Source organism: Pseudonaja textilis, chromosome 9, assembly GCF_049901715.1.
Source record: "Pseudonaja textilis isolate UNSWEBS1 chromosome 9, rPseTex1.2, whole genome shotgun sequence".
In the NCBI taxonomy this organism is placed as follows: Eukaryota; Metazoa; Chordata; class Lepidosauria; order Squamata; family Elapidae; genus Pseudonaja; species Pseudonaja textilis.
The window spans coordinates 15,794,031-15,816,302 of NC_141998.1; the positions used below are offsets into that span (position 1 = coordinate 15,794,031).

Consider the following 22,272-nt stretch of genomic DNA (forward strand, 5'->3'; position numbering starts at 1 on the left):
TAGAAGGAAAGAAAAACAGATACACTTGAATCTGGTATTTGAGATAACAACAACAACAACTTGCATAGCAATCTGGGCAGTCAAGAATGACTTTGTCTTCTGGCCAAGAATCATTTGTCTCTCCAAGCTTGGACTGACTGTACCCGATGCTCCCCATGAGGAACGGATTTGGTGTTCATGTCGGTTGGAAAGGACAGTTAGTTTTGGAGAAAGGCAGGGGAAAAAATGGAGTGTGCAGGAAGCATCCTCTGAAGAACTGGGTGTCTGTGGGGCGGGGAGGGGAGGGAAGAAAGATGTGGAAGCTGATTTGGGACGTAACATTTGCAGAGGAAGTGTAGGCTTGGAGGATGTTTGGCTCTTGTCACCGACTAGCAGATGGCAACTATCAACTGCTCTGCTCTGCCTTGCTTTCAAGATATTGCTGTTTTGGCTTGCCCAGGAAACCCTGGTAGCTTTAATGCAGGGTCATTGATCCTCTTTTCTGGGATGAAGGATGATCCAATGGGACTCAAGAAGGATATTATGTACTGCCTTGAGAGGATGCCTGTAAATTAGCTCTTCCAGACTGTCTTTCATCAAGGGATGAGGGGGCATCGTTCTCAATCTCAGTTCCATTTTCTCTGATGGTTGCTTAGGTAGAATTCTCAAAATAAACTAAGAAGTTTAGGGGGAAAAAAAAACTAAAACCTTGTTGCACCAGATCTTCTGGTTAGCACCGGGGTTCCTTTAGGGCAGTGACTCCCAATCTTTTGGGCACCAGGAACCGGTTCCATGGAGAGAAGTTTTTCCATAGGTCGGAGAGGGCGTGGTTTCGGGTTGCATTCCACAGATGGGGCTTTGCTTGTTTGTGCAGCTCAGTTGCTGGCATGCTGGGACCCAGTGCCGATCCAAGGACTGGGAGTTGGGGACCCCTGCTTTAGAGCTAAGTGGATACCTCCATGATATCACAACTGAGCTGGAAAAACAGAAGATTCCCTTCAGGGTATCCAATGGCCATTAATTGGATATCAAATGGCCATAATTAATATGCTAGACATATACAGGATGCTAAGCTATAGTTTCTTTAACCTTCTTATATTGAATAAACCACAGTCGGCAGGTTTTATTCAAACACCAAACCATAAATTATGGTTTACCAAGTGCTACAGTTGGGTTCATCCAAATCACTGATCAATGAGCAAGCATGTTTTAAAAACTATTTTAAGTCACTGATGAATGGGAAAAGATGTCTCAAAACATTTAAACATTATTTTGCTGCATTTACTATATTATATCACTTACAATTTAATTATTTTATTTGGCTTTATTTATTTGTTTATTGGGGGCGGATAGGGGAATTGTCCTGGGAATATGAATAGAGGGTGAAATAAAGAATAATCCAACAGAGGTTTGTGTTTCAAAGTACAACAGGAAATGGCTTTGTCTATTTAACAAGGAAAGTCATCAAAAATAATCTGTTTCTGAAAAGGCCATGCCTGTGTTCACTTTTAAAAAATGACAAGTAGAAAGCATTATTTGTAAAATTTTACATTCTGAGTTATGTTTTTCTCCTTTTGCATTCCTGGACATCAAGGTTGATAGGGAAGATGGAGACATATGTGTTTGTGCATAGACCAAGTGTTTTAATTGACACGTAGCAAAGGAAACTCAAGCATAGAACAGACTTTGTTGGAAAATATAGAGAAACAATTCTAGACAAGATGAACAGCCTTTGCATTAAACAAGCTAAACTTGGACGTAAATTCCATCACAGAACAGCAGGAAAAAAAGTGTTCAGTTCTCCTGCACCTTAAACTGTTTGATTAGAGAAGTATAATCGAGTATATCCAAAGTACATTTCCTCCACATTGTCCTAAACCAGAAGAACCTCTGATTTCATAAACCTCTTCCAAGACCTTCCAAGAATGGACTTGCAAAATTTCAGGTGATCACTAAGTATATGCAAAGAATTAGAAGTACCTTCTTGTAATTCCCAGTGATCATCCAGACCAGAAATAGTAATGGGCTCTTTGAATGTGATTGTTGAAAACTGCATAGTTCCTTGCCTTTTTTCTTTGGGAAACACATGAAAACTATAGTGTGTAAGACATAAATAATAATCTCATAGAAAAAAACTAAACTGTTCCCTTAATTCCAGCCCTATCCAGAGTCTCAATGGCTGCCCCCTTTTCTCTGGAACAGCATACGCCTGGAGAGCCAACTTGCCCAAATGTTATTGGCACTTAGGAAAGCAATCAAAATCCGAGAGAGATAAATTGAAGGAGATGCCTCCTGTGTATATGTGCTAATTATATTAGCTTTTATAGTTCCTCAGCACAAGACTATTTGACTCTTAATATGCGTGTGTTAATGTCAATTACTTATTTGAGTTAGGACTGTAAGCTACTCAGCCTTAGTGATGATTGGAGAGATATTAATTTTTTTTGTATTCTGCCTTTATTATTTTTAAAAATAACTCAAAGCGGAGAATATATTTCCCCATCTTCCTCCTTGGGATAGGCTGAGGGAGAAGGATTGGTCCCAAATCACCCAGCTGACTTTCATGATTAAGGCAGGATTTGAACTCATGCCATGCTTTCTAGCATGGTGCCTTAACCACTAGACCAAACATGGTAAAACCAGTGTTTCTCAACCTTGGCAATTTTAAGATGGGTAGACTTCAACTTCCAGAATTCCTCCGGCAGGCTGGGTGATTTTAGAAGTTGAAGTCCACACATCTTAAAGTTGTACTATATCTGAACACCAGGGTTCTCTTCATACAAGGTTTTGAAATATTAGCTTTAATTTGTTTAGTAAGGGGCCACCATGGCTCATGTGGTAAGATGCTGGGCTTGCACATTGCTGAGGTTGGCAGCTCAGTGGTTCGATTCCCACGAGTGAATATACTGCACAGGGACAAGAATGGAGCCTACTGGCATTCAGGCAGCCCATGAGTAAACATAACACTGCCCCCCGCAGCCCCCCAATCCTTTCACAGAGGAAACCAGCCACCTCGGTTATCCCTGGCTAATACATGCCATGTGCTAAATCAGAGGTCTCCAAATTTGGCAATTCTGGTAGTTGAAGTCCACAAGTCTTAAAGTTGCCAAGTTTGGGGTTCCCTGTGCTAAATAAATAAATTTGTTTAGTTATAAGGAGGGATCTCTAAAATATGATAGACATTTTAATTGTTTAGTCTGATGAATCTTACGTATTGGTTACTTTTGCCAGTTATTGATCATTGATTTGATTCCAATAACAGTTATGGTTATTTTATATGAAGTATTAACCTAATTTTGAAATATTTTGTTCAAGTATACCCAACATATAAATTATTCTTTATTTTGTTGGTTGTTTTTTCTATCTCTCTTCACAGTTGTGCTATTAAATATTTGTTAAAATATTAATAACTAAAATAATTTAGTTAATTGCTGAAATTATCCAAAGTTTCAAATCTCGCAGATGGGATAGAATTAAAGTGAGTGGGAGATGCTTTGGTCTTGCTGTTTTTGTTTTTTGTTTCCATTCCAAATACTTGAATGTTTTATTGCTGCTCTATTCTCGCCTACTTTCCCCACCAGCAGGATTGCTATCCGCAGATAGTAGTTGATCCATACATTCTAGCTCATGTGACGCCAACCTTATTAAAAACATTAGGCTGAAAATAACAACTCATACAGGGCAGTGTGTGAACGGAGTGAACAAGTGAGCAACTGGGACTGAATTCATGCATCGCACTGAACCAGAAGTCTCCAAACTTGGCAACTTTAAGACTTGTGGATTTCAACTCCCAGAATTCTCCAGCCAGCTCGCTAGAGAATTCTGGGAGTTGAAGTTCACAAGTCTTAAAGTTGCCAAATTTGGGGACTCCTGCACTAAACCGTCCTGTCCCTGTTTGGTGCTGGTTTAGCTTGTTATGCACAAATAAAATAAAGAAAATTAAATCCTTTCTTCTGAATTTAAAATTTAACAGACCACAAAAGGAAAAAAAGGATGGGGAGGGAAAAGTGGGGGGGGGGGACGCACCTTGTGTGAGTTCTTCACAGCAAATGTGCACAACAAACATGCTTGTTAAAATGCAGTTCTTTTAGAATAGTGGCAGCATAATCCTTTGCTGTGTTTAGAATTTCTTGCTCTACCTATAATGTTGATTTACTCCTTTATGTACTTTATTCTTTCCAGCTTTTAAAAATAGACTCTGCTGATGAGAAGAATTTGAGCTGGTGTTGCTATGGAAGAATTCAAACTGCAACCCAGTCCCTTCATCTCCCTTGGGGAGTTACTATTGGTTTCCATGCTAACTACCAGTGTGTAGAATTTGTCTTCCACGTGAAAACTAGGACAGGGAGAGTTTCCAGACTAGTGATTTATTTGTTAATCTGTCAAAAGATCATATAGTAAAGAGAGAGGGAGAGGGAGAGAGAGAGATGGAGATAATAGATGAGATAAATATGAGAGAGAGAGACAGAGACAGAGACAGAGAGGAGTTTATGTTTGCAATAAGCTTAAGGCACCTTTGCAAAATATAGCTACCACTACCAGCCCAGCTACCAAAACTCAAACAGGTCTAAGTGCCAACCCATAATTTCAACTCCCCATCCTCTGGAACCCTTGGTCCACTGGGAGAGAAAGGGTGGGGGAATTGTGCCCACCTCACCACCTCTAAAAATATTTCTTGCCCTTAGTTGGACAAAGTGAGCATGTCAGTGGTATCTTCTCTTCCTTCTCATAAATGGATATTTTCACTGGTCAACAATCCAAACCAGTTACTTTCAATCTATCCTTGCTTGAATATAGCAGCTTATTAGCAAATTTGTCTCTAGATTTTTTCAAAGACAAAAACACAGGGACAGCTACTTTTCTTCTTCTTCTTTGCATTGAATAATATCTCAATTGGTCTACCGACCAAGAGGTTTGTTTTCTTCAAATGCTTCTCCACCCCTGCAAACTGGTACCTGTAATTTGGAGTACATCAGTTTTGTAAGAAGCTCGAAGTCTATGCAATTACGGCGAGTGTGTGAGCCACTGATATAGGCAAGGAATTTGCATACTTGATAAAACAGAGGGGGGAGAAACTGTGTGACTTGGATGTATTTCCCCCCCATAATTGAAGGAATCCAAGAGTTTTTTTAAAAAATTTATTATTGTGCAACGCATCTTTTAGCTTGCTTGATGTCTGTGGAGACTCTTGGTCATAGTTGTTTCAAAAGGCAACTGGACTGTTATTTTGTTTGAGGAAGAAGAAGAAAACGTATACTTCCATTTCTACTGGCCATCAGAACTGATGAAGCTGCTTGTTTTAAATAAATAAACATAATTACTTTTGTTTCTACTTGGAAACCACTTTTGGACTTTGTGCTCAAGGTGGACAAAAATGAAACTTTGACTTTGGGTTTTACCAGTTAGATAGATTTGTTGTTATAGAAACATCTAGTTTATACTATTATGTAAAAGTAAAAAGTTGAGGTTTAATGTTATCATCTTATTCTTCTGCAGTAAGAAGTCAATTGGCCTTTTCTTTCTTTTTCCCCTTTTTCCTACACTTTTCCCTTTCCTTTTCCTTCTCTTATTTTTTCTACTATTTTCTTTTGCATAATTTTGCATTTTGTATTATAAATCAATAAAAAAATAAAAAAAAACTGATGAAACTTCTTGGATGAGAAGCAAAATGTCTTCTTCTTTCTCAAAGAAAAAAAAACAGTTCAGTTTTAGCTTGCTTCTTAGTTTGCCATTGCCTCCTTCCTAGGGCTGAAAGAGAATGACTGGTCCAAGGTCATCCAGCTGGTTTGGTGGCCAAGATAGGACTAGAATTCACCGTCTCCTGGTTTCTAGTCTGATGTCTTCACCACTATAATACTGAAGTACTATTTTTGCACATAAGGTATGCTTGATACCTTGATATTAGTTCTTTTCAGAGATGCACTTATTTTCAAATGCAACCTATATTTTTCTCTATATTGCCTTTCTAATTGCCTTTCTCTATATTGCCTTTCTAAAAAATGCAAAAAAAAAATATGGCCATCAGATTGCAGAATTAGTTCTGAGAGTGCCAAAAATTACATGCTGGACAGGCATTCCCATCTAGACAAAAACTTACAACTTGATTTACACATGGCATAGGATTCCTTTAAAACCACACTTAATGTCCCAAGGAGCTAAGATCACACTAACACACACACACACACACACACACAAAAACACTTCACTATTGTGTATTAATGATTGAGCATTTGTTTGGGATATGAGAATTGTCCCAGTAAAGCTTTGGGACAAAATAACCTCCAAGTCAATGAATTTTTACATCCCAAGACAATATTGTATGTCAGTTTGTATAACTCATTCCTTTCCAACGTCCTCGTTTCTTCCTCATCCATACCAGCTAACGCTCCATATTGTCCTCATCTGGAGGTCTCTTTTATCTCTGCAGTTTTGACAATGCCTTTGAAAAGGCTGGAACCAGTGGTGGTATTCGACCGGTTGGGCCCAGTTCTGGTGAGCCGGTAGGAGCGATGAGCAGTGGAGACTGAACTCACCTTGATCCTCTGAATTGGAAGCACAGCTGCTTTGCGCAGCCAGAAGAGTGCCATGCAGCAGCTGCTGAAGCAACCAGGATTGTGCAGGCTTGCAGGAGGTGAGTTGGAACGCCTCTGCGCCTGCACAAAGTGTGCATTTGGCGCACACATACCTGCAAAGTGCGTGCATGCATGCAAAGCTTGCCCACCAAGCCACGCTCAACGAACCGGTGGCAACAATATTTGTCACTGGTTGGAATATTTCAATAAGGGGACAAAACTCATGAAAATAATCTTCTAGCACTCTGATATAAGCCTGAATCTTTTCTTCATGCACTGAGAATAACGGAATAACAGAGTTAGAAGGGTCTTGAAACTCTTCTAGTCCAACCCTTCATACCATTTCAGACAAATGGTTGTCCAGTCTCTTCTTAAAAACATCTACAACCTCTGGAAGCAAGACTCCACTGATTAATTGTTCTAACTGTCAGGAAAGTTCTACTTAGTTCTAGGTTGGTTCTCTCCTGGATTGGCGTAAAGTTTCCTGCAGGACAGGGCTTGTGTGAGACATCTGACCATTCCATTTGTCATTCCAATGAAAGCAAGCAACCACCGGACATACTAAAACTGTCCTTATTTTGACATTCAGCCCCATTGTCCTGGAAAAATAGAATATATGCAGCAAACTGCATTACTTACTGCCCAGTTCGACATAGTACTTCAATTGTCTCGTCCTAACTGGAGGAGACTGTTTAAAAAGCACCTTGATTTTTTTCATTACATGTCAAAACTTCAAAAGAGTTTCCTCCAGATTTGTAGGGTGGGAGGAAAGTGACGTCTTCCTTTATTTCACAATAATCAAATATTGTTTCTAAGGAAGGTTTGGATAATCTTGGAGATCAAATGTCTTGAAGATCAGTTGCATCCCACAAACTATTGGGTGAAAAGGCTCCAGAACTCAGAATTTCATACAAAGTTTGTTTTTATAGATAGAAGATGCAGCGGATAGTTCAAGATTTCCCATCTCTCTTACAAGGACATAGAGGACTTTGAGCTCCCTTATTTCACTAGCTACGTCACCCACATCTGATTAATATATCCCACTCTGAAACCATTAATGGTAATTTATCATTGGACAGAATTTTGTAATGTAGCAATGTAGAAGTGGATAACTGGAATCTCCAGTGCTCCTCTTTGAGACCTCCAACATCCTTCTAAAGTTGTGACCAAGTTTTTATCTTGAATGTTACAGAAAGGAAGGTAATTGTATTTGCTTCTGTAATTCATTTTATTTTGAACTAGATTTATAATCAGATCAAATAAGTTTTTCCTTAGCTCTGTCTGCTTCCCAGACTGTAATCCACTAGCCCTATGTGGCCAAAGATTCAAAGTGTGTTTTGCCTTTTAAAAATAGTAGCCCCTCTTCTTAGTTGACTGCTCAAAGGCATTAATTGCTCCAAGAAGAGAAACAGAGATCCAGCCAGACTTATCATTAATCCATCATTGTCACAGCTTGAGAGATATTACTAATTTAAAGTCAGCAGACAAAGAACGGCTGAGGGCACAATTGCATTGGCCACCTCAGCTCAGCAGGGGAAACATAGGCGAGACATTTGCTCTGCCAGAAACCTTTCCAATAAGCCTGCAGAACATCCGTTTTTCACTGAACTGAATACAGGCAGTCCTTGACTTACAGTTGTAATGGATCCTGCCCATTACAGTTTTAAGTCATGATGATATCCATAAAGCAGGCCACTTATATGACCAACTCTATTTCGCAACCTTTTCCCCAGCGGTTGTGAAATCAACACTGTCAAGATGGTATGTAAAAAAAAAGAAAGCATGTGAAAAGGGCAAGGCATCAACCCCACGATTGTAGCTACCAGCTTGGCCTCTTGACCTATGTCCTCATTGCAGACAATGAGGTAGGTGCACAAGGGCAGGGGTGGGATTCTACCAGTTCGCACCTATTCACTAGAACCGGTTGTTAACATTCTAAGCAGTTCGGAGAACCGGTTGTTAGAAGAACTTACTGGCCTAATCCTGTAAGGAAGGCAGGAAGGAAACATTCTGGTGTTGCTGACAGAAACTGCCTCTCCATTAACCCTTTTTACATTCTTGGCAGGACTAGACTTCCTGTCTCTGGAGTTTTTTCCCCCTCCTTTGCTGGTACTTTGCTTGTGTGGAGTGACCATTCAAAGTTACAATGGCACTGAAAAAAGTGACTTATGACCATTTTTCACACTTATTCTGTTGCAGCATCCCCACAGTCATGAGAGGCCAGGCGAGGAGATGCATCCCTCGATGTGAGTGATATTGAGTTGGCCATGCCCAGCCAGTCATATGGCCACCAAGCCATGCCCACCACCTAAGCCACACCCACAGAACCGTTTGTTAAAAAAATTGAATCCCACCCCTGCACAAGGGTATTGTAAAGCTCCCTAAAAGTTGAAGAACAGCACAGGAGATGAAGTAAGCAGAGGAAATTGGAAAATGGGACAACCATTATGGAAAGTTCCACCAGGTATGGAATCCATAGCTTTTGTCTCCGTGCTGCTCATAGAAGAGGGATGGGGAATTCATTTTTCCATGGGGTCATATGAAAAACTGGGACTGGTGTGGAGGGTTGAACCAATAGGCTGAACTTAATTCTGCTCAATCACTTCATTTTAAAAAAGCAGTAAATCATATGGTTTGGATTAGTGGCTACTGGTAAGAGTGTATCAGTGGTGGGATTCAAATCGTTTTACCACCAGTTTGGTGGGCGTGGCTTGGTGGGCATGCTTTGCACGCGTGCACACACTTTGCATGTATGCACCTGCCAAACACACACTTTGCACAGGCACAGAGGTGTTCCAACTCGCCTCCTGCAAGCCTGCACTCTCCCGGTCACTTCAGCAGCTGCCGTGCAGCACTCTGCTGTGCCACGCTTCAAATTCAGAGGATCAAGAGGAGTATAGGAGCTCAGGCGGGCGGTTGGGCCCAACAACAGAGCGGTGGAGAGAATTGGTTCGGTCTCCGCTGCTCATCACCACTACCGTCTCAGCAGAACCGGGCTGAACCGATAGAATACCACCACTGGAGTGCATGCTACATCTTATTTACATTTTATTCCCAATTTCTGATTGACTTTACATGGGCCAGACAGGGGCAGCCAAAGGGTTGAATATGACCCAGGAGCTATAAAATACATATGCCTGCCATAGAAGCCAGAGGTAGGGGGGACAATTGAGCCTTACTCTGGCTAAGTATGTAGGGCAAAGCCTTCTAAGTTAGAGTTTTTTTTCAGCCTGCTTCCCTCCAGATCTCAATTCCTGCGAGACCCCTGCCCCAGATTATCAACTGATGACGTACACCCCGGACAAGCTCACACACATAGCTTGTTCGTCGTACGTTCTTTGCTCTTCTTTATGTAAGAATCACGAAGGGGTTTTTTTTGTTGTGGTGGTTCATGAGTTTAGTTCAAGCTGACCTGAGTCGTGGGTAACACATCCCTCAGTACGTTTTACAGTATCTCAATGTTCTTTTGTGTATAAAGGTTCAATACTGTTGCTTTTTGTTAGGAAAAAAATGAACTGAGCAGGAAGGAAGATGAACATTTTTGTTATGGAAAAATCCTAGAAGTTTCTAGTGTACGGAAACAGATACCATGGGCAGGTAGCCAATTTGGGGAATTTGAAAAATAAGATTTTGTGAATCCAATAGTGCTTGTGTTTTAATATGCTGTGATATAAATCTTTCTCCAGTTGTATGCATTACACCAAACTAGAATTTGTTTGTTGATTTCTTTATTTGTGAGGTCAGTGCTCTCTGAGCTTGGTTTTTTTAACACTGATGATGTTATCTAGTTGGGTAATGAAACATTTGGAAGAAAGCAGCCAAGCTCAGAGAGCACCAAGGACTCCACAGTTCAACCCTGAACTACTTTTATTGATATTATTGGTACTCTTTTATTGTATTATTTATTTATTAAAAACATTTATATAGCTTCCCAATTCACATAGTGACTCCAACATTGAAAACTTCACAGTTAAAATTCACCCCCCCCCTCTCCTTCGTAGACCAAGTCATTTGATTGGCTCTGAATTGGGTCCCTGAGCCTGCTTTCAAAACCACGTCTTCAAGGCTTTGTGGCAAAGCACCTGGGAGGGGCTGGTCTTATCTCTGGGGCAATGGTATCCCTAACAGAGGGAACCACCACAGAGAAGGTCCTTCTGCTAGATCCCCCTGGATGTTGATAGTTGGGGCCCACAACATCCCCTGCCTTCCTACTCTTGTGGGCCAGTTAGATGTAAGAATGAATCACAGGTGTTGAGCTTTTCATTCTGGCCGGTCTATCATGGTCTCATGGGGTTATTTTTTTGTGGGGACAGAAAGAACAGTAGGATATAGTAGGAGCTTGGGAAAAGACATCTCACAATAGTCTGAAATTATATGTTACCAGGAAGAGATGAGGAGAATCCTTACCAGGCTGCTTAATCTCCATTGCGCAAGTCTCCAGTCCGGGTGCTGCTTGTACACTCGGGGTCCTTGCTTTTGCGTTCAATTTCACCCCCCTTAATCTTCTTCCTAGTCATGTGGCCACGGAAACTGGCCTGGATCTTGGCAGCAGCTGCATTGGCATCCGGATCATCTAATGGAATATCCAAGATGTCTTCATCCAGTTTGGTGCAAGCTCCTTCCTGATGAGAATATAAAAATCAGCACCAGTGAAACTCTGCCTGCTCTTTGCACCAACTTACTTCCACAGGTGTGCTTCTGGGCAATGCCATCAAGGAAGACCAGTTGCCATGTTAAAAAACATGACCGGGAAAGACCAAAGGGTGATGGTGGAGAAATGTTTACCATACTTATCTCATACGGTTACAGTGGGGATTTTTTTTGCAGAACTTCTTTTGGATAGGCAGTTGCAGCAAAATATTGAGAAGCCATGTGTTGTCCATTGGCTTTGAGATGGCTGACTAGGAGCTGGGAAAATCCCATTGGGAGCAAATCTATTTAGGGTTAGGGACAGGTCTCCATGAATAAAAAATGGACATGACTAACAGATACATAGAGCACAGATATTCTTCGAAGGACAGTGACTTTTTGAGTCTGCCTTATCTATGTTTCCTGGGAAAATACATGGGAAGGGAGGAAAATCCACTTAGGGTTAGGGTTAGATCTCTAATAATTAAAAGAACAAAACTGATTTTGCCAATGGATTCGGAGCACATGGGTATGCTTAGGAAGGCATTGACTTTATGAGCCCACCTTACCTACAATTCCCAGTGTGTAGGTATGCTTAGGACAGTAATGACTTTTCGATATGGCTTTATGAATGTTTATTGGGAAAAGCCATGGGAAAATTCCATTGGGGGGGCAAGACTACTTATGGTTAGGGTTATGTCTCCATGAATTCGGAGAGCAAAATGGACATCGCCAACATATTTGGAGCATGTCTGTATGCTTAGGATGGCACTGACTTTTTGATTGCATCTTTTCTACATTTCCTGGGAAAATACATGGGGAAAATCCCATTGGAGATTCAGAGAGCAAAATGAACTTTGCCAACAGATTAATAGTGCGTTAATATGCTTAGGGAGGGTGCTGACTTTACGATCCTGCTTTGCCTACACTTCCTGGTAAACTTCTTAGGAAAATCCCATCGGGGCAAATCAGGGGTGGGATATGGCAGGGTTAACAACCGGTTCAGGATTTACGAGCTTCCCTGAAGGCTGCAAGCCACGTGCCTGTAAATCGTCATCAGCAGCTGCCTGCAGAGAAGCAGCCTTTGAAACAGCCCTCTTTTCTTGCTTTTCTAACTGCAGCTGTGCCTCGTTCGGCAGCTGAAGTTGAAAAATCAGGAAATAAAGATCAGGTAAGTGCACAGGTGGGTGAGTGGGCAAAAACATCAGCAGACATAGAACCGGTTCTATGTCTTCTGCTCTTCAGAGCTACCGGTTCTACAGACGTAGCCAGAACCAGTAGAAACCCACCCCTGGGGCAAATCCATTTAGGGTTAGGTCTCCATGAATTTGGAGAGCAAAATGGACATCACCAATGGATTTGGAGCACATCAGTTTGCTCAGGAGGGTGCTAACTTTTTGATCCCGTCTTATTTACCTTTCCTAAGAATATATATGTATTGTTGTCAAGAAAATGTTATGGCTGTATCAATGAAATCATCAGGAATTCAGTTCTACATTAATTCAGATTTTATTTAAAGGGTGCAAGGAAGGATTCCTATAAAAATGTACTACACGTGTCAGATACAAGTGCCCAGGAGTAAGTTTCTATTTGTCTTTCCCACTTTCAAATGGGATTTTGCTGTTCTACCTCTCTTGCTGCTCAATTTAGCTGAGGAGAGGTGTTGTTTCCCCAAGTGTTGACAAGTGTGTCATTCAAACACATGTTCTGAGCTCAAATAGGGCAGTTACATAACTAAATCTTATGGGGTCTGAGTTCTTTAGATGGTATTAAGCATAATTTTGCTTAGTTCTTTGTATGTCACAGGACAGTTTTTCTGTGTTTGGAAGGACTCCAACTCATTCTGTGGAATAGGATCCTAAACTCCTCTCCTTCCAGATGGCTACAACAAAACCACCTTTTAATTGTCATTTTCCCTCAGTCATCCATTCTTGGTTACTAACCCCCAGTTTGCACAATAATGGAATCGTCATCCTAAAAGCAAAACAGTTTGGAATAATTTGGAAGTAATAGAAATGCCAGCTGAAGATGAATCCTCACTTTCTTTGCTTTTGGATTTTGATTCTTCCTTTTTTAAAAACTCTGTAGACTCTTTAACAGATTAACAGAGTTGGATGGTACTTTGTGGTACTTCTAATCCAACCCCCCACCCAAGCAGAAGACCCTACATCATTTCTGACAGATGGCAGTTCAGTCTCTTCTTGAAAGCTTTTAGTGATGAATCTCCCACAACTTCTGAAAGCAACTTCTGTTCCATCGGTTGATTGTTCTCACCATCAGAAAGTTTGTCCTTATTTCCAGGTTGAATCTCTCCTGATCAGTTTCCATCCATTATTCCTTGCCTGGTCTTTGGGTACTTTGGAAAATAGCTTGACCCCCTCATCGCTGTGGCAGCCCCTCAAATATTGGAAGACTGCTATCCTGTCTCCCCTGGTCATTCTGTTCACTAGACTAGCCATGCTCAATTCCTGCAACAGTTCATTGTATCGTTTAGCCTCCAGCCCCCTAACCATCCTGGTTGTTCTTCTTTGCACTCTTTCCAGAGTCTCAACACCTTTTTTATAATGTGGTGACTCCTTTTGAAGAGACTTGCCCTTGGAACATAGCATGAGCTTAATAGTAATAAAGCCTATTTAACTCCCTCTCCAACCCTGTAGTTTGGAAAAATATTTGTGAGTTGACTAGACTGTTACAAATGACTGGCAGAGCTTAAATGCCTCTTACTGGCCAGATGAAAAATGTGCTTGCCTTCTAAAAATGTATTTTATCATTTCATTATACATGAACAGAGCTCTAGAGTGCTTACATTCTTCCCCTGCAAGCTATTTTGAGATGTGTTGTGTTTAGACGTTGAAAAATGCCACACTGATTGCGCTGCATTGCATTTTCCATGTGTGTGCTTGTGTGTGTGTTCAGCACAGCTGGGGAATGGTTATATAAGTCCATCTTGGGGTGGGTAACTCCCTGCTATTTTGCAGTTCCCTTTTTTTAACCTTCTGTGTGGGCAAAATTTAGTGATTTTTAAGCTGAGAGCAGCTTATACAGTTTAATGGATAACCTCGCTATCTTTGGTAGGGAAGGAAGAGGGCAAATATAAAAGTTACCATATTGTATTCAAGATTTTGTAAGTAGTCTAAGCTTTTCTGATGTTGTTTGCGACAAAAATAAGCTAAGGTTGAAGGTTCTACTTGCTGACCAGTAGCTCATCTAGGACAGACAATAAGATATACAGTACAATGATATCTTCATACAACACATCATTAATTTATAACGTTTTTGATCTTTAAACTGCATCTAATAGAAGATCCAGAATAAATTAGTTAACCCAAAGGTACTATTCCAAAAGGCATCTGGATTTTCTGGATTTTTTTTTCCCTTGAAAACATTTTGCTTCTCATCCTAGGAGCTTCAGATCTGAAAAACTAAAGAAACTTCATGGATTTGAAGCGAAACATTTTCAATGAAAAAAAACAACCCAAGAAAGTCCAGATCAGAGGTGGTATTCAGCAGGTTCTGACCAGTTCTGGGGAACTGGCAGCGAGAATTTTGAGTAGTTCAGAGAATCGGCGAGTACTACCTCTGACTGGAGATTTTACAGTATCCTTCCCATGCCACGCCCACCAAGCTACGCCCACATAACCCATAGTAAAAAAAATTGCATCCCACTACTGGTCCAGATGCCTTTTGGAAAAGGACCTGTGTGACAACAACCATGATCTGGATGATTGAGAATCTTCATAGACAGGAATTAAGCAAATTTCACATTCAGTTTCTGTCTCAATCTTAAATTCATTCATATTTGCCTCAATTTGCAAATACCCTTGCAAATTGTTTGCAAAAGCAATCATGAAGACATGTATACATTTCCACATATACTTTTTATAATATTCTTGTTTATCTGGAATCTGGATCATCTTTTTCCTCAATGAACCATAGTTTTGCTCCTTTATAATCAAGAGCAATGTCACAATTCCTTGAGATAAACTCAGAAGTCTTTTGGAGAGACTGGATTTAAAAGTGAGAAAAAATCCTATCATTTTTCTGTCTGCTGCCCAGAGTTTTTCTGAGTGGGCTGCTTACAAATATGATTAATAAATGAAGCAATGAATGTTTCCCATTATATTGGAAAAACTGAGTCCATTTGGTTGTTGAAGGGATCACACAACAAATACAAAAAGGAAATAAGTCAGGAATCAAAGTTTCAAGGTTCAACCAATAAAGGTTAAATTAACTCCTATTGTTGCAGCTGTTCATTTAGTCATTATTTATAGCAATGTCTTACTATCAATTGAATTTTATTTCTGTCTTAATTTTCATTAGCTGCCAGAGTTACTTTAACAACATAGATAAAATAGTCACTATAATTGGACTCTTTTTAGTTTTGAAACTATAATCACTCATCTATTATTTTTCCATACACATTACATCACTGTGTTTTTTAGATATAATAATAATAAATGACTTTTCCATGACTTTTATGATTATAGTGGTTGTATATATGTGTGATCAGTAATTTTACCGTTCCATTATTCCAAACAATCATTTAATTGCCTTATGTAAATTGTATAATACCTTATTATAATTTTTACTGTCCAACTTCTTAAATATTAACTTATCATTTCACTTGTTTTGTTATAAGATTTCATCGTTTGTTCTACTGTAATCAATTGTGACTCTTTCATTTTGCTTGTTAATGATCAAAAGAAAATAATTGACTGGCTACTTAATTTTGATTGAAAAGTTGCCTGTGATAGCTCAAGTGTCTTTAAGGAGTCAGATGCATGTAATGAGATAGTACGAGTCTAAGAAATTGGTAACCCAGACATCTTATAGGTTTCAATAATGAACATCCACCAAAGAGCACAGGTGAGGATCGAGGTGTCATGATAATATATTGGAGAAGGATAGGATTGTGATTCCTAGTCACCTTACTGTTTTGGATTTTAATTAAAATTGCTTATTTTTGTTTGTTTTTCTGATGTATTGCATGCTGCTCAGAATCTCAGGGTCCACATTTGGTGGCCATATAAATTCTTTAGATAACTAAATTGTACAAATTAAGTAGTATTATTTTCATAATGATATTTAAGCCCATGAGATATCTGTCCTCCTGGCTTCTACACTATGTCTGTACTGTCGGCCTTTCCTGACAACTGGGTCCGGGAACTGCAGAACTTGGATTGACCTTGTTAGACAAATGAGAAAGGCATTACAACTGGGAGGAAATTTACACATTGTACAAGGCACACTTGTATAAATTGCGGTGGACTAATGACATAATATGTTAGTTCATATTCTGTTCTAACTTAATCTATGAAATTGGAGTGGGCTTAAATGCTATAAACTATCCCAGGTAAACCAAATGCAAAACACAGCCAGAGCATCTAATTCTACTTTAAACAGATCTTGCAAGTCTGAAAATACAAGTTCCCGGTCTCTTTTACAGCCTGATTAATTTAGGGTGGATCCTTCCTAAATTTCTTTTGATGACTGTTAAGCAGCTGTTGGATTTTTCTCCCTTTTATCTGATCATTCCATAGGTAGCATGTCTTCTCCTCATCCCATAAGATCTTTCCATATTCTACATACCATCATAAATGCATATTTAACTAGAGGCTGTGTTCACCCAGCATACTAAATCAAAACTCAGTATGCCCATATCATGACTTAGCAATCAGAATTCGTAAACAATATTTTGTTATCTTTTTTTAGTAGCCTTGGTTTAGCTCTAAATTATTATGACGTGTGAGCAGGCAGCATATCCTGCTTATAGGTTATAACTAAAGGATGGGTTCCAAGTTAGAAGAGAAACTTAGCAAAGGGCTATGTGGTAGGATAAGGGATGTGGTGGCTCAGTGGCTAAGATGCTGAGCTTGTCAATCAGAAAGGTCAGCAGTTCGGTGGTTCAAATCCCTAGCACCATGTAACGGAGTGAGCTCCCATTACCTGTCCCAGCTTCTTTCAACCTAGCAGTTCGAAAGCATGTAAAAATGGGAGAAACATAAACAGAATATGCAAAACATGCCTATTTAAAAGTTTTTTAAAAAATACCGAACGTTAAGGCCAAGTTCAGGTTAGAAAAATGTACAAGTAGAAAAATAGGGTCCACTTTGGTGGGAAGGTAACAGTGTTCCGTGCACCTTCGGCCTTTAGTCATGCTGGCCACATGACCATGGAGACGTCTTTGGACAGCACTGGCTCTTCAGCTTTGTAACAGAGATGAGCACCACCCCCTAGAGCCGGAAACAACTAGCACGTATGTGCTTTAGCTTTACCTTTATGTGGTCGGAAGGCTATTCTGTGTTGGCGTATTTATTATGGAAGCAGGTGGGAAATCATTTAAATTTTCCATAATGCCCTGCTGTGATAATTTATGAAGGCATCATGGGTGATTAATATAGTGACTTTCTGACCAAAGACCAACTCTGAGATTTGCCAGCTGTTAGAGATACCAAGTATTCACTTGATAGCTGTTCAAAATTAGTGAAAAATAAGGACAGGAAATCTGTGATGAGTCCAAAGAGCCATTAGAACACCAATAGGAGTATTAGAAAATATGATAGTTCAACAGGTATCTGTCCTTGCAAAAGGTCAGCCTTCTCTATGCATTTGCTGCTCAAAACTTCCAAATAAAAGTCAGCTTTCCCCTGATAATCATCATGCTGAAATATTTCTCTGCTCTTTATCCAAGATCATCTGATTGTTTCCTTCATGTATCCCAACTTCATAGTAACCATGTAAACTAACCAACTGGCCTTCTTCTTGGAAAATGGCTTTAATGACGTTACCACAAATAAAAACCTCCAGACTTTTCTCACCAGCAAGCCAAAAAGGGAGTTCCTTGATAAATTGTCTTCCTTTCACTAGTTAATTACATTTGTGGGGCCAAGTATTTAAAAGGAAGATTCTCAGTTCATACCATGTTCTTCATCCATAGTAGAACTTTTGTGCTTGTGTAATTTGTCACTATTGGCTTTGGTTAATTGTACATGTTTCTAACCTGAAATTGGCCTTAATGTTCGGTATTGTTTTTAAACTTTTAAATAGGCATGTTTTGCATATTCTGTTTATGTTTCTCCCATTGTATCCTATTTTGTATATTCTTTTCTTTTCCTTCCTTCCTTCCGCATTTTCTATATTACTTTTCACTAATGTACATATGTTATCCACAATTTTGCCTAATTTGGGTAAATTAGAATAGGTATTTTAAATATAAACTTGCCCCCCCCAAATGTGCAGCCGTCTATTAGATTAAAAAATAGAAGGGGAAAAAAAAAGACAACAAAAAGGCCAAAAGTGAAAAGGGATAATATTTAAAAAGTCGTAGAAGAGAACATGGGCTTGGAAAAGAGACCCAGATTATTCAGCTGAGTGTAACATCTTCAGAAATGGGTCTTTGGCTTTGAAAATTGATGCCACAATGTCCCGGTTTATCTTTTAGGTGCCACATAAACCTTCCTGGCTTTTAAAGAGATACCAATAATGAATACCAGCATCAGTGACCCATTTTTCTGCCTCGGTACTGAATAATTAAGAAGTAGATACCCGAGATGTGCTCGGCGAACGTGTCAGTCTGTTTGATGATAACATATGGGCTTCATCCCTCAATGGAGTTAAAGGAAGGCTGTCTCCCGTTTCTTGTTGCCTTGTCCTTGGCTCAGTCCTTTGTAGGCACTTTTATACCATTCTCACTTTGTAGCAAGGCTTTCAACAAGCCCCAAGTTTCAACTACTGCTAGCTAAAGGCCATGTTTTACTCAGTAAGAGCTTCACTTGGTTTATTCCCCCCCCCCCCCAAAAAAAACCAACAGTGGAAATCACCAGTTGGAAATCCTTCTCTATGGTGGCACCTCTGCAATACTAGTTTTAGATGTTTGGAAGTCCTTGGGCAGGATGGTTCTTCCTTTGTGTCAGCCTTACCAGGTGGCCCAGACACACTGGAAACTCACCAGATAAGCTAAGTCTACGGTATTTTATTGTAAAGCTGCATGAACAGAATCTTGTGAATCTAACAGGAAACCTTCTGAGCTTCTTGCTCTGCCCATTATGCAGCTATAGGCTATGTTTCCTTTTATCTGATCGTTCCCTAGGTAACATCTCTTTGTCAGTCTCTACATAGCATTACAATCTATCAGGTTTCTGGCCTGTGAGTTGTCAGTAGAAGAGGAAGAAGAAGAATAGAATAAGATCTTGGACGGTTCTGTCCCAGATAGATTCTGCCTCTGGAAGTACTGAGCCCATGGGAATGTTGCCATGACTGTGGACGATGTCGGAAAATTGAGGCAAGGAAGCACCCGGTTGTATAGAAAGCCAGCTTAGAAGTAGACTGTTCCCAAGCAATTTATCTCCTGTAATGAGGATTTACTGATATCAATTGTGTCTCGGTGAATATCTCCACTTGTGCTACTAGGGTTCAGGGTGAAACAAAGCAACTTTTATGGCAACCCAGCCTTTCTTTCCAAGTCACACCAGGCTGCTGGAATTCTTGATCATTTCCCAAATGCTTCTGTCTTGCACTTTAAACCAAAAAATGCTGACTTTTTGAACTCCAGGTAAACTGGGATTGCAACTTTGTTTTCTCACTTCAGCTGTGAATGACATCCACCTTGGGGAAAAAGACTTTTAGCAACCAACCTTAAGGCCTAGGACTTCTCACCTTTCATCACTGCTTGCAAGCAAACAGAAAGACTCCTCCAATAATTCAAACTTCACTTCTAACTTTCACCCACTGTGGTTTGCTGGTAATGCATTGCTTGGAATGACACACATTATTCAAAAGGGAAAATAGCTGTCAGCCCCTGCTAATGGGAACATTCTCCAACACACGTCTCCTTTCCTTTGGAAGAACCGCTGTGAGGCTCTGAAAAGCAGGACACCAACTTCGGCTGGTTGAAGACTTCATATGGCATGTCTTTGGCTGGGAAACAACCAGAAGCGGTATTCAGCAGGTTCTGGAGAACCGGTAGAGGAAATTTTGGGTAGTTCGGAGAACCGGTAAATGCCACCTCTGAATGGTCCCACCAACCCCATCTATTCTCTGCCTCCCATTGAGTTCCAACTGATCAGCTGGGTCTTCTTTGGTTGCCCTGAAAAGGAGAACGTAGCTGGAAAGCAGGTTGCTGGTGTGGGGAGGGAATGGGGATTTTGCAGTATATCCTTCCCCTGCCACATCCACCAAGCCACACCCACTAAGCCACGCCCACAGAACTGGTAATAAAAATTTTTGAATCCCACCACTGGAAATAACCCCTTTCTGGTGTGGTTTCTCAGAGTTTCAAGGGAGAAACGGGCAGTTAAATATCTGTAAGACTCCTTATACGTCTCTCAGCCTGCTCCTCGCATGCAAATAAGAGGCCCCAAAATTTGGTTCCAGCCAGTGTGTATGGCTTCTGGGGGCTTCCGGAGAAATGCTGATGGACAGGGGTGGGATTCCACTGGTATAACAACCGGTTCAGTGATCACACACTTTGAGCACGCAAGCTCCACCTGTGCGCACTCCGCATTTAAAAAAGGCAAGCCCGTATTTACATTCAACTGCAGCCTCTGTGAAGAAAAGAGTGGAGGTGCGGCAAACCGCTCTGCCGCGTGAATCTGCTGTGCTCTAAACAGAGAAAATAAAGCACAGGAAACAGCAGGGGCAGGGAGGCGGGACTATTTCCTCATCGCAGCAAATCAGTTCAGAACGAGCTGAACATTGGAACAAGGGATTCGCCCGAACCAGTCAGAGCCAATAGAACCCCACCCCTACTGATGGACAGCTCACCTTACTGGCTCTGTTCCAATAACAGGTTGCAGAAAAAATACGGGTGTCATAAAGACAGAAAAGGGCATGTCCAGATTAGAAAATAGGTTTTCTTAACCCTATTCCCTGTTCTCTCCGACTTGATCAGGTCTTCAGCTTATCTATCAAGTTCGTTTCTAACTCACTAAAAACTGGCAGCAGCTGACAAGAAGGGCTGGGAATTGCCTTCACGTCTTTGTTGTCCTCAGGAAATAGGCTTTGCACCTGATAGGATAGGCTCCTGATAGGAAGCTGGGGAAGGTAGGGTTCAGAGGTGGTATCCAGCAGGTTCTGACCAGTTCTGGAAAACCAGTAGCAGAAATTATGAGTAGTTTGGAGAACTGGCAAATCCCGCCTCTGACTGGCCCTGCCCCCATCTATTCCCTGCCTCCCAAGTCCCAGCTGATTGGCTGGATCTTCTTTTGTTGCCCTGCACAGGAGAATGGAGCTGGAAAGCAGGTTAGTGGGGTGGGGAGGGAATGGGGATTTTGCAGTAACCTTTCTCTGCCATGCCCACCAAGCAATGCCATGCCCACTAAGCCATGCCCACAGAACCAGTAGTAAAAAAATTTGAATTCCACCACTGATAGAGTAGCTCAAGAGCCAGACATCCCTAACCCACCTTCAGACTTGAGTGCCACTGCAACTTTACAAAGGCCTAAAAGTATATCAAGACCGTACAAAGTTCTGAACTCTGCAACATGTGGGCCAGTTTAATCTGAATACAATGACCAGTGTTCTCCCATCTCCCAGCTGAAATACCCCCAAACCTCTAGGAGCTGGACCAGACGTGCACCTGCATCTAGCCTAGAAAGCTAACTTCTGGCTTTATGATAATGTCATGGACTTGGAAGAATTTCTGGGTCAAGGCATTAGCAGGGAGGTGAAGTTTCTCTTAATGACTATGATTTTAATTGAATGGATTCATGGCATTCCATTACAAATACACTAACTGGTACTAAATAGAATGGGTGGACTTTGCAAATATTTCTCTCTCTCTTTTTGAAAGATGTTCCCATACTTTCAAACAGATAGAACAATAACTTGCATATTTCTTCCAATATACCAAAGCACAGAGGATACCAAGAACATCAAGAACATATTCAAGTACTATCAAAATGGTTTATCTTTGCCTTCTTGCAATGGTTCATTTTTCAACTTTCTAGTTTAACCTATTAGCAATAGCATTAGCACTTAGACTTATATACTGCTTCACAGTGCTCTATAGCCTTCTCTAAGCAGTTTACAGAGTCAGCATCTTGTCCCCCAAAATCTGGGTCCTCATTTTACCAACCTAGGAAGGATGGAAGGC

General features: G+C 40.6%; 1 protein-coding gene across 1 annotated transcript in view; it reads right to left on the bottom strand.

Annotated features, from left to right (window-relative positions):
• NRGN (neurogranin) overlaps positions 1 to 22,272 on the bottom strand; it is a 28,555-nt gene that overhangs the window by 2,122 nt on the left and 4,161 nt on the right. Inside the window, exon 2 of the mRNA XM_087939010.1 lies at positions 10,959 to 11,173. Coding sequence (XP_087795136.1) covers positions 10,967 to 11,173 — 207 coding nt within the window. The 3' untranslated portion in view covers positions 10,959 to 10,966. The remainder of the gene's footprint in view (positions 1 to 10,958; positions 11,174 to 22,272) is intronic.